Below are 12,828 nucleotides of genomic sequence, written 5' to 3' on the forward strand. Positions count from 1 at the left end.
CCACTGGGGTGCCTGGCCAGCCTGGGTGAGGGGATGATGGCTGTTTGCAGCTGGTCACACACCCTTCAGGGTGGGGGTCCCCACTGGGGTGCCTGGCCAGTCTGGGTGAGGGGCTGAGGGCTGTTTTCAGGCTGGCGGGTGACGGAAGCTCCCAACTGCTCCTTTTTTTCTTTCTTTTTTTTTTTTTTATTCTGGGCCAGCTTTAGCTCTGAGGCTCCAGCTCTTAGGCCTCCGCTCCTGAAAGCAGGTATCTGGTTTGTTTCGGTTCTATAATCAAAACTCTGTATCAACTCCAGCTCTGAGATCCCAGCTGGCTGAAAGCTGGTTTCTGGGGTTTTATTTAGCTTCTATATTTGTAACTATGTTTCTTAAACTGCAAGCTCAGAGGCCGGCAAGGCAGGTGGGGAACATTGATTTCCTCCGTCACTGAAGCAAGCAAGCCTCATGTTCAGTTTAAGCTGCCTGGCTGCCGGCTGCCATCTTGGCTGGCAGTTAATTTGCATATCACCCTGATTAGCCAATGGGAAGGGTAGCGGTCGTACACTAATTACCATGTTTCTCTTTTATTAGATAGGACTAGAGGCCCAGTGCACAAAAATTTGTGCACTCGGGGGGGGGGGGGGCGGGGAGAGGGTCCTCAGCCTGGCCTGCACCCATTTGCAGTCTAGGACCCCTTGGGGGATGTCCACCTGTCGACTTAGGCCCACTCCCCGGGGGATCAGGCCTAAGCTTGCAGTCAGACACCCTTTTGGTAGCCAGGGAGCCCTCGGGAGATGTCTGACTAAAGGCTTAGGCCCCCAAGGGATCGGGCCTAAACTGTTAGTTGGGCATTCTTAGTTCTGCCACGGAGGTGGGAGAGGCTCCTGCACTGGCCAGCCATGAGCCAGCTTCTGGCTGAGTGGCACTCCCCATATGGAAGTGCAGTGACCACCAAGGGGCAGCTCCTGCATTAAGCGTCTGCCCCCTGGTGGCCAGTGTGCATCATAGCAACCGGCCATTCTGCTATTCAGTCAATTTGCATATTGGCCTTTTATTATTATTATATAAGATATATATAGAATAAACTTGCTTAATTAGACCTGCTTTCTGATGTAGCTAAACTTTTTCCAGCCCAGTGAAGCACCCCCAACTTCTCTTTCAGGTAATTGTCAGCAACACAGCAGTAAATATCAACACAAAGCAGATTATTATTGTAGACCACACAGGGAGAACAAAGGGTAAAATATTTAACTGCAGCAGTGTTTGACTATATTCTATACAGTGAGAAACCTGAAGTCATTTTCAAGGACCACTATTTCTTCTTTTCAGTTGGGTCAAGTCTCTAAACTTTCTAAATGTCCATTTTCCAGTCAATGAAAAGAAAACAGGATTCCACCAAGTCTCCTATCTACCTACTCCAGGACTTCTGTGAGGATCAAATGAGATGAGGCACGGGAAAACACTTCACAGACATTTGGTTAAAGTGTGAAATGTTTACACCTGGCTATAAAGCAAGTTGTATTTCTGGGCTAAAGAAACTGCAAGGAGGCTAGACACCGCTAGGGAGAGGAAGCGGGCGTTGCTACGTGACGTCATTACCCGGCACCCACAGTGACTGTTGCTGGGCTAGGGGCTGCATTTTGCACCATTGGGTCTCGGCAGTGTTGGCTGCAATTTGGTGGGCCGTCACTCCTAGGTGGTGGCAGGGCCTGTATCCCATTTGGGGGAAGCCGAGTGTTGCCTTATGGGGGACAGGTCCGCGGTGCCAGTGCCCGTCACGGCAGCTCCTGCATTAAACATCTGCCCCCTGGTGGTCAGTGCTAATCATAGCAACTGGTCAGACATTCGGACACTTAGCATATTAGCCTTTTATATATATAGATTATATATATAGATAGATGCCTGAAAGAATTGAAAACAAGATCTCAAAGACACAGCTGCATACCCTAGTTCACTGTATTAGCATTAGTCACACTAGCCAAGAGGTTAAAGCAACCCAAATATCCATCAACAGATGAATGGATAAAGAAAATGTAGTATATACATGTAACAAATATTATTCAGCCTTAAAAAAAAAAGAGGAAAAGTCTGCCATATGCCACAACATGGATGAAAATTAAGGAAATTACATTAAAAAAAATAAGCAAGTCACAAAAGACAAATATCATGTGACTCCATTTATACGAGGAATCTAAAGTAGTTAAACTAACAGACACAGAAAGTAGGAGGGTGGTTGCCAGGGCTGGGGGAGGAGGAAATGGGGAGTTGTTGTTCAGTGGATAGAGAGCTTCAGTTTTGCAAGATGAACAAGTTCTGGAGATTTACTGCATAACAGTGTGAATGTACTTAATACCACCAAACTGTGTACTTAAAAAATAAAAAGAATGAGGCCTCCAATGTGCTGGAGACTTAATGGGACTACACCGACGAGAAATGATTGTGCACCTCTAAAAGACATCCGGAACAGAGGACATGGTGATTTCCTCAAATCATCACCTAGGAAAAGAAACAGCAGTAGTCCTCAGTGGGTGGGAGGTTCTCCCTGACTAAGCTTGCCAAGGACTACACTGGGTGCTCCTGCAAAGGAAACCCCAATTCCTACTGTGGCAGAAGGTATAAGGAGCTGATAGGAGAAAATCCCAGGCCCCCAATGGTGTCACACATGCCCATGACACCAAACCCAGATTTAAGACCTGCTCCAACTGCAGTTTCAACTTTGCCCAGAAACATAATCTTAATCACTCAGGAATTTTCTGCTCAAGAACCAGTTAACTGTCACATGGCCTTCTCCATTCCCCATACATAGAAGAGGCATGACTGAACCCTTCCCATTCTCTCCCACCACTACCCCTCCCAAAGAAACATCCTGGAGCAAAATGAATCCTTGATTTTGTTAATAGCTCCCCAGCCCCACTCTTCCTATCAAAACCTTCCACTTTATACATCCCTTCAGAGCAGCCTTCTAGTTCAGTGATGGCGAACCTATGACACACGTGTCAGAGGTGACACGCGAACTCATTTTTTTGGTTGATTTTTCTTTGTTAAATGGCATTTAAATATATAAAATAAATATCAAAAATATAAGTCTTTGTTTTACTATGGTTGCAAATATCAAAAAATTTCTATATGTGACACGGCACCAGAGTTAAGTTAGGGTTTTTCAAAATGCTGACACACTGAGTTCAAAAGGTTCGCCATCACTGTTCTAGCTGCTAGTTGGGTTGCTTGCTGCCTGATTCAGGAATCTCTGAATTCATTAGATCTTCAAATTTATTCAGTTGAATCTTGTTTTTTAACAGAGCCTTTCCTTGAGGACTCAAGTGTAGTTAGAAAAGGGAGGAAAAGGCAAACACCATATGCTTCATATTCCATTTGTTAAAGCTTTCCTCCACCCTTTTCTTTTTGATCTATTACCATCTTTAAGCTCCTCAGGCCTGTTCTTTATATACTAGCTAATGGAATGCAAGTGCTTAGCATTGAGGATACTTAGAAAGAAAGGGGTGGGGGGAATGTTCCATCTTCTCCACAACTGCAAAATACTAGACACTGTGCTGCATCATAATTATCCCTGCCGTGGAGAACCAAGAACGTGCACAAAAGCATCATTGCAAATCTCCTTTCTAACGTGGAGGCCATCACAAAGCCGTGCTGCTCTGTCTTCTGTTTGATAAGCACTCATTGAACACACCTGGATCACAGAGAGACTTGCTATATACTTAAGATGTAGCCCTTAATCCCCCCAAAGCCTGTAAATTGATTGGTTCTTTTAATAACCTGCATAATTTTTATGCAAAAACTGTTTATTTAAATCTTATTACCATATTAAATCAGAAGAGGAGCTCAGGCGCTTTCTCCTCCCTCGAGGCCTGAAGGCTAATAAAACCAGGGCTCTGCAGAATTCCTTATTTAAACAAAAGGTTTGAAAGTCTTTGTCTCGTTCATATTAACCCAGGCTAAAGGGACAGAGGAGGAAAGTCACAGGGGTTGGAGGAAGCAGATTCAGTAACTGTCCAGCAACCAGAGTGATAAGAGACCCAGAGGCTATAGTAAGAAACTGAAGGAGTAAAACCGCAAGGAGACCCGAGTCCCAGTTCCTGTCTACTATTAACCTGGTAGGAGACTTATCTCTCTCTAGGTTGGGCCTTAAGTTTTTCCCCTCCCCATCTCACGACTATAATCTACATCCGCTGCAGCATCAGTGCTAGGAGCTCCGCATAGTTCCATTTTATAGAACTGGTTACAAGAAGCCTTTGTCTTTGTGGTTTCAACGCCTGTTTTTCTTTCTGCACCACAATATTTTATAGCCACAAGCCCAGCTGAATGAGATTTTAACCTTAGGCCCTTTGGGCAGTTTTGCTGTGGGAGGTGAAGGTGGGGTGGGAGGGGGCCTCTCAGATATTTACCAGTGTTTTTCATACAGCCAATGGCCTCCCCATGACAGCAGGCAGATTCCAGCTGTTGTTTTCTTCCAATGGTTTCGAAGTTTTGTAAAGATAGTCATCTTCTAGAGATTTGCCAGGTTACAGAGGCAGAAAAAGAAAAAATATACACATGATTATCCAAGGTCAGCATGCACAGTCCCTATGACTCTGTCTTCCCTTCGTTCATCCTCTCCCTGTCCCCCTTCCCTTGCTCCTTTCCTTCTTACCGCCTCTCTGGCCTCTCCCCATCTTCTCCTTTCTAGTCTCACAGTCTTCATCTCCTCACCTGCCCACCTATCTTTTAAAATTTCTTTCTTCACTTCTTCTCACCTAAAACTACACTGTTTCCTTCTCTGATCACTTTTACCTTAGGAGGCAGGAGGAGCAAAAAAAGAAGGAAATTCCAGGCTTCCTGTTTTTCCTTTCTTCTATGGTACAGTGACTGTAAGAGTATTTGTCAATCTATTATATGAATACTAGAGACCTGGTGCACAGAAATGCCATGGCTATGTAAAAATGTTCAAACTTCCCGAGTAATCTAAGACATGCAAATTACAAAGAACTATCACTAGTCACCTATAAAATCAACACATTTTTTTAAATGCTCATATTCACTGATGACAAATAAAATGAGACAGACTCTCACACACTCCTAAAGGGAAAGTACATCAGCCCAACTTCACTGAAAAACAAAGGGACAACATACATCCTTATTCTGTTTGTTTTCTTCACAGCACTTATTACTTGATGATCCTCACTTGCTAATTTATTAGCTCTCCCACTGAATGTGACCTCCATGAGAGTAAGGACTTGGACTGTTCTGGTCACTGCTCTGTCCCCAGTGCCTACATAAGGCCTGGCACAGAATATCTTTGCAATAAGTAACTGTTGGATGTGATGGAGTTCAGGACATGCTCCCCCCAAATTGACTATTTCAACCTGAAAGAATCTGAGAAAATGGTAGAAGCGGAAAGGTCACTCTGACCTCCTCCCCTACCTCACCAACTAGCCTGAAACCGGTCAAAAAACCCTGTGAGAGGTGCCCTCTTTTTACCTAGCGGAAAAGAGCATCCTTCTCTCCCAAGACAAAGGGATGCCAGGAAGAATCCTGGCAAGCAGCCCCTGCTAAGTTTCTGATTTAGGACAGTTACCTCATACTCCTTCTGCGTTCATACCCCCCCACTCTTCCTCAAACCCAGCACAGAATACTCAGGTCTGTCTGCTTGGGTCTTCCATTTCTTTTGCAGGCTCCCGTGTCACGTGAAACTCAGTAAATCATTCTGCATGCTTTTCTCCTGTTAATCTATCTTTATCAGGTTAATCTACAGACCCAGCTTGGGACGCTGTGAGGGTCAGGTAGAACTTTTTCCTCTCCTACAGTAAATTTTTCTTCACTAAGAATTTTTACTGATGTGGAAAAAACTCAAAACACAATGTTAAGTAAAATCAGCAGGCTAAAAAGCCATATATAATTGGTATTATCCCAGTTATGTCCAAGCACAAATATAAATGAAGAAAATACTGGTAGAAATAAACACACAAAAATTGAAGTAGTTCGCTCTTGGTTGTGGGATAACGGGCAACATTCATTTTATTTATTAAATTGCAATGTATTTTCTAAGTTTTCTAAAATGAACATAAATCATTTTCTAAACAGATAAATATTTAAACAGAAAAAATTTTATGACTGTGTGTGCATGCGGTAAATAAACTAAGAGGAAGAAAAAAAAAGCTGCTTTCGCTGAAAATTCTAGTTCTCTTATTACTCCCTTTAACCACAGACAAAGACTCTCTTCTTGGCCTAACTCTAATCAGGCTCCTTTGAGCTCTCTGCTGGAGAAGGCCCAGCCTTTGGCTTCCCTCTGTCCTAATAGAATCCAGTTTGAATAAGAATTTTGTTAAGTCAGTTTAGCAAAAAAAACCAACCAACCAAACAAAAACCACCGTAGGTATCTGACCACCCTGGCAAAAATTCTCTTGAGTCATTGTAATAAGAATCCCTTATCTCTGAGATCCTAAGTAATTTTTCACTCACTAACCTCCACCTGGTTCTTGGCTACCAGCCCCCACCCATCCTCGGTGGTGGGAGCTGAGTCCGATCTCCATCCCCTACACCAAGATGCCCATTACAGTGTTCTCTACATCCATGGAGACGCCTCTCCCCCCAGCCCTTTGAGTAAAGTCTGCCTTGCCATTCTTTAACAAGTGTTACTAAATAAATTTTTTTCTTTAACACCACCATTGGTTAAAATTCCTCTGAAGGCAAGCAGCATCCTTATCACCAGCAATAATGAGACTAGGCCAGAAAACACAGCTTCCCGTGAATCGGGGACACAGTCCAGGCTAGCTTATAATGGGACCCAAAGGCACATCTGATAACAGACTGGAGGTGACATAGTGGTGCAGGCAGGGAAGTCTTCCCAGAAGGCAAGACACTGCACTGAGTCTCAAAGAATGAGGAGGAGTTACCAAGAAAGGAGTTAAAGAGACCAATGTGCACAAAGACACAAAAAATACCAAAGTGTCTTCAGGAAAACACAAATAGGTAGTCAGTTCAGATGAAGAAGAGGGTAAATATGGGCGAGTATCTAGAACGAGGCCTCTCTCAGGCCAGTGTAAAAGTTGCTAAAATGCTGAGGACTTGTGTAAAATGCAGGTTCTTGAGCATTATCCCCGAGACCCCGATTGTTCTGGTTGGGCTGTCGTCGTTGTTTTTAACAAGCACACAGGAGTCTCTAAGGCAGTGGTTCTCAACCGTCTGGCCCTTTAAATACAGTTCATGTTGTGACCCAACCATAAAATTATTTTCGTTGCTACTTCATAACTGTAATGTTGCTACTGTTATGAATCGTAATGTAAATATCTGATATGATATCTTAGGCGACCCCTGTGAAAGGGTCGTTCGTTCGCCAAAGGGGTCGCGACCCACAGGTTGAGAACCGCTGCCCTAAGGGAAGTCTGCACTTAGCAGACCTCACTGTTCGAAGCGAGGAGAAATTGTCAGGGTAGAAGCTAGAGATTTGGGACTCTTGGCTATGAAGGAGGTCAAGTTTGAGTGCAGATAAAATCATCCGCGCGAGAAGCATCTAAGAGTCCCTATGTCTGTTCACAGGTCATCTATCACCCAACGAATAATTCGTATATTCTAAACGAGTGGAAACATAGAGGCTGCCCAGTGTATTGTAGCGAGCACTAGTTCACGGGCCCTGCGGCCTAGATTGGAGCCCAAGCTTTGTCACTGACTGGCAGTGAGAGCCTGGGTGGGTCATGTGGCCTCTGCCTCTCCGTCCTCATCAGTAAAACGAGGACATACCACCTGTTCTAATGAGCTCATTAGGCTGGAAGGAAGGCATCTGATAGGGCTGCGAATTACGTTCCTCATTAACAAATGAGGATACACCACCTGTTCTGATTAACTAATTATAATTAGGCTGTGAGCATCACATCTGATGGGGCTCTGAATGCACTCTGCATATTTTTCTGTAAGCATTTCTTATGTCATCCCAACATGCAATGTATCAGCTAACAATGTACACTCCTTCCAAGTACCCAACACAGTTCTTCTCCAGTCCCAGGAAAAGTCTAAATTTCCTATGTTCTGATAAACATCCCTTTGCCTGAAAAGCAGAGTTGGTGTTTTTCTCCCCAAAGAAGTGCTAAAATCTCACTGTACTCGCCCTCCTCACCTGTAGGCGGGGGTTCTCTCACCAGACGCGAACCCCTCACAGGCTGGGTCGGTCCATGCACCTCTAGCGAACAGAACCTAGCAAAGCCCCTGGAATGAATGAACCAACCAATCGATCAGAGACTATTCACCCCCTTTTGCAAACGACTGCGCTGAAGCCCAAAGGAAGACAGCGAGGAAGGGTCACGCTAGCCAGCGACAGCCCTGGGACCACAACCCCGGCCGGCGGACTCCCTCAGGGACCACCGGGGACCCCGCCGTCCGCGCGGGGCCCTCCCCCCGACACTGGCGCTGAGCCTTCAGGGCGCCGCCGCACCCGCGGCCCCGACGCCGGGTCCCCACGGCCGAGCGCGACTCCGACCCGCCGCCCGGGCTCCGCTCACGCCTAGTCGCAGGGCCCGCGCTCCGCCCGCGCGTCCCCGCCGTACTCACCGCCGCCGGTCCGCTCGGCGCCGGCCTTCCTGTGTGCTCCCTCCAGATCCCTCCGCTCATTTGAGGGAAACCGCTGCCGACGCCCTCGGGTTCCGGCCCGGGATCCTGACACGAAAGGAGTGCGAAGTGCAAAGGCCGCCACCTGGGGGCTACCTTCATTTTTCATTCACTTATTTATTCATCCATCCAGCCTGCCATCCATCCATCCATCCATCCATCCATCCATCCATCCATCGCTCAACGATATTTTATGGAAAGCCTTCCAAGGCAAACACTATTTTAGGACCTGATATGACAAGGAAATAACTCAATGAACAGGGCAATGTGGGATAGTGATAAGGGCCGCAAAGAAACTGAACCAGGTGCTATAAAAGGAGCGGGGTGGGGGAGAGCTATTTTAAATTAGGCAAAGTTAGGCCTTTCTGAGTGAGGGGTAATTAATCTGAGGCCTGAAAGGTGAGAAGAAGCAGGTCAAACAAAGATCCAGGGGAACAGAGAGCCAGAGGGGAGGGAACAGCCAGTGCAAAACTCTAAAGCCTGGGGCATTTGGCAGGTCAGGGGTCAAAGTGGGTGAAGCCAAGGGAACTAGGGGTAAAGGGTAGGAGGAGCTGGAGAGGTGGGCAAGACAGGCCATGGTGGTAAGGGGTTCGGACATCATACCAAATGGGATGGGAAGGCATTGAGAGGATTCAGACCAAGGAGCGATGTGATCTGGTTTACATTTTACACGTCTCTTTGGCCACAATATAGTGAAAGAGTCCAGAAAACAAGAAAGCTACAGATAAACCAGCAGTTCTAATTCTCCGTTCCTCTCCCCACCCCCAACCCCAGTTGGTGTGGAGACCAACCCGTTCAGTCCAGGCTTCTTTCCTTCCTCCTTCATTTCATCATTCTGTCAACTCAACATTTGCTAAGTGTGTTCCTGCGGGGCACCAGGAATGCACTCAAGTACAGCACCCCTCGGGTTCCTGCCCTTATAGGGCTTGCAACCTGGTTTCCCGTTTACAGGCTGCACAACAGCTCAGCTTCTCCCTCTGCCCAGTCCTGCTTCCCGCCCGCCCGCCCTTTTTAACAGGTATTAATTCTGAACACTGAACACTATGTTACACAGAATGACACCCCCCCCCACACACACACACACAGAGAGAGATGTCCGTCTGAATCCCTGAAACCTGTAAATGCCATACAGGTGTGATTAAGTTTAGGATCTTGAGATGAGAAGTTTATCGTGGATTATTCAGGTGGACCCAATGTAATCACAGGTGTCCTTATGAGAAGGAGACCACAGATGAGATAGATGAGAGAGAGAAAGAGAGAGAAGGAGAAAGAAAAAGAGAAAGAGAGGAGAGAAGGAAAAATGATGGTATCTGCTGGCTTTGAAGATGAAGGGACCATAAACCAAGAAATGTAGTTGTGATTTGGAGTGGTGAAAGTTCTAAAATTGGTTGCGGTGATGGTTGCACCCCTCCATGGATATACTAAAAGCACTAAATTAGGAACTTTAAATGAGAAAATTATGTGAATTATGGCTCAAAAGCTGTTTAAAAGAGAGATGGTACCACATTTTCCCTTAGCTAGGATCACAGGTGTGGAAATACCTGAAACTGCTACAACCATAGTTGAGCCATGAAGGGAGTCAGCCTGGGGCAAAGCCCACAGAGGATGGGAGGGAAAAGATGAAAAGAACCTAGGTCCCTGAAGACATCATTGGGCCACATGGTTCCTCTATGCCTAGAGCTTGCTCAAACTCTAGACATCCTATTATGTGAAATAATGAAATTCCTTATTGTTAAACCAGTCAAAGTCAGGGATTTCTGATCCTTGAAGTCAAGAGCACCGACTTGATAAACTACAAGCCACAAGCTATTAATGGATAGGAGACACAGTGAGGACAGTGCTTTAAAAAAAAAAAAGATGTAGTTTGAAAGGAACAAAACAGATAAAAATAGATGGCAGAAAGGAGCTACAGTAACTGACATCAATGGCATGTTTAAACTTTTCTTGTTTCTAAAATTATTCTCCAACTATTTCCCTGGGCCTGTGCCATACTCATATTCTACAGATTTATTAACAATAAAACAGAGGTAAAGGTTCAGAAAAAGTGATATAACACTCATATCACCTTGAATAGCCTTATATGTAGTAAATGGATCCTACTTGTGAGAGTGGATTCTCCTCAGTCAGAACTTCTACCACAGAAAATTATCTACAAATTCTTATAACATTCATGTTGGTTTATTTACTCATTTTATGCACACAGATCCTTTTTTAGCCTACTTTGTTTTCCTTTAAGAAAAATATGAAATGGTGTTCTTATGGTATTTATGCTTCAAATCTCTTCCTTATTGTAACCTTTAATACTCAGTGCATCTACTACTATCAGATTGGAAACATGTAAATGAGACCTTTCAAGAAACCAGTGGGTCCTAGGAGAGGGAATGTCTTCCAGAGTATGACATGGGATCTTACAAGAACCCTCTGTAATGCCCATTCTCATGCATGATTTACACGGGCTCTGCCTTTTCCTGAATGTCACTTCTTTTGTTAATGTGTCCCCTTGTCATCTGTTGCCACCTACTCCCCCTGATGACATCTGGGCCCTGGCTGGAATTTTCCAACTGCGTGTTTAATGTAGGAGTGAAAAGGGACAAAGATTGGATCCATGTTGATTGTATTAAGCAGTCTCCAGTATTGTTTTTGAAAAACACAGGCTGCCAGAGTAACCCAACTTCTAAATATCCTGAAACAAGAAGATGGAAATTCTATCTATAACAAACTTAAGTAGCTTTTTAAGACCTTATTTTCAGAGCAGTTTTAGGTTTATAACAAATTGAGAAGAAGGTACAGAGATTTCCCATATATCCCCCTGCCCCTGCACTTGCATAGCCTCCCATTATCAACATCACTCACCGGAGTCTCTCTCTCTCTCTTTCTCTGTCTCTCTCTCCCCTTCCCCCTACCCCAAGGATAAGCCTATATCAACACATTATAATCACCCCAAATCCATAGTTTACCTTAGGATTCACTCTTTATCTAAAAGGATAATGCTGTACACCCATCTTTATAATATCATACAGAGTGAATGACGCTGCCCTAAAAATCCTCAGTGCTCTGCCTATTTATCTCTCCTCACCCCACCACAGCAACTGCTGATCTTTTTATGGTCTCCATAGTTTTATCTTTTCCAGAATGTCTTATAATTGGAATCATACAGTACGTAGCCTTTGCAGATTGGCTTATTTCCCTTTGTAATATGCATTTAAGTTCCTTCCATGTCTTTTCATGGCTTCATAGCTCATTTTTTATGTGAACACTGAGTAACATTCTATTGTTTGGGTGTACTCCATTTATTTATCCATTCACCTAGTGAAGGACATTTTGGTTGTCTCTAAGTTTTGGTAGTGTGTGTGTGTATAAACATCCATGTGCAAGTTTTTGTGTGGACATAAGTGTTCACCTCCTTTGGGTAAAATACCAAAAAGCATGATGGCTGGATCTTATGGTAAGAGTACGTTTAGTTTCTTAAAAAATCACCAGTTGTCTCCCAAAGGGGCTGTACCCTTTTGCATTCCCACCAGCAATGAATGAGGATCCCTGTTGTTCCACATCCTCACCAGCATTGGGTGCTGTCACTGTTCTAGATTTTGGCCATTCTAACAGGTGGTACCTCATTATTTTAATTTGCATTTCCTGCTCAAATCTCATAAAGTAGATTTTCATATGCTTATTTGCCAACTGTGTGTGTGTGTGTATGTGTGTGTGTGTGTGTGTGTATATATATATATATATATATATATATATATATATATATATATATATTGTTGTTGAGGGGTGAGGTGTCTCTTAAAGTTTTTGTCCTATTTTCTAATCAGGTTGTTTGCTTTCTTATCATTGGATTTTAAAAATACTTTGTATATTTTGGATAGCAGTCCCTTACTAGATGTTTCTTTTGCAAATATTTCCTCCCAGTCTATGGTTTGTCTTCTGAGTCTCTTGATACTGTCTTTCACAAAGCAGAAGTTTTTCATTTTAATGAAGACCAGTTTATCAATTTTTCTTTCATGAATCGTGTCTGGTTGTATCTAAAAAGCATCACTATACCCAAGATGACGTAGGTTTTTCTCCTATTCTATCTTGTAGGAGTTTTATGGTTTTTCATTTTACATTTAGGTCTGTGATCCATTTGTAATTCATTTTTGTGAAAAGTGTAAGGTTGTCTCTAGATTCCTTTTTTTTTTTTTTTGCATGTGGATGTCCAGTTGTTCCAGCACCACTTGTTGAAGAGACTCTCCTTTATCCATTGTGATACTT

At 44.0% G+C, this 12,828-nt stretch overlaps 1 protein-coding gene across 13 annotated transcripts in view; it reads right to left on the reverse strand.

Moving 5' to 3' along the window:
- AGK (acylglycerol kinase) overlaps nt 1-8,612 on the reverse strand; it is a 75,964-nt gene extending 67,352 nt beyond the window's left edge. For 4 of the 13 annotated variants that reach the window (XM_036328527.1, XM_036328517.1, XM_036328532.1 and 1 more), the window contains exons 1-2: nt 8,518-8,612; nt 4,383-4,483 (exon numbers count right to left, since the gene is read on the reverse strand). In XM_036328527.1, the coding sequence (XP_036184420.1) occupies nt 4,383-4,483; nt 8,518-8,577 (161 nt within the window). In that variant the 5' untranslated portion in view covers nt 8,578-8,612. The other 9 variants (XM_036328530.1, XM_036328523.1, XM_036328529.1 and 6 more) reach the window with 7 other exon arrangements.
- Between the last annotated feature and the right edge of the window lie 4,216 nt (nt 8,613-12,828).

This window comes from Myotis myotis, unplaced genomic scaffold (assembly GCF_014108235.1).
Source record: "Myotis myotis isolate mMyoMyo1 unplaced genomic scaffold, mMyoMyo1.p scaffold_m19_p_11, whole genome shotgun sequence".
Taxonomy (NCBI): domain Eukaryota; kingdom Metazoa; phylum Chordata; class Mammalia; order Chiroptera; family Vespertilionidae; genus Myotis; species Myotis myotis.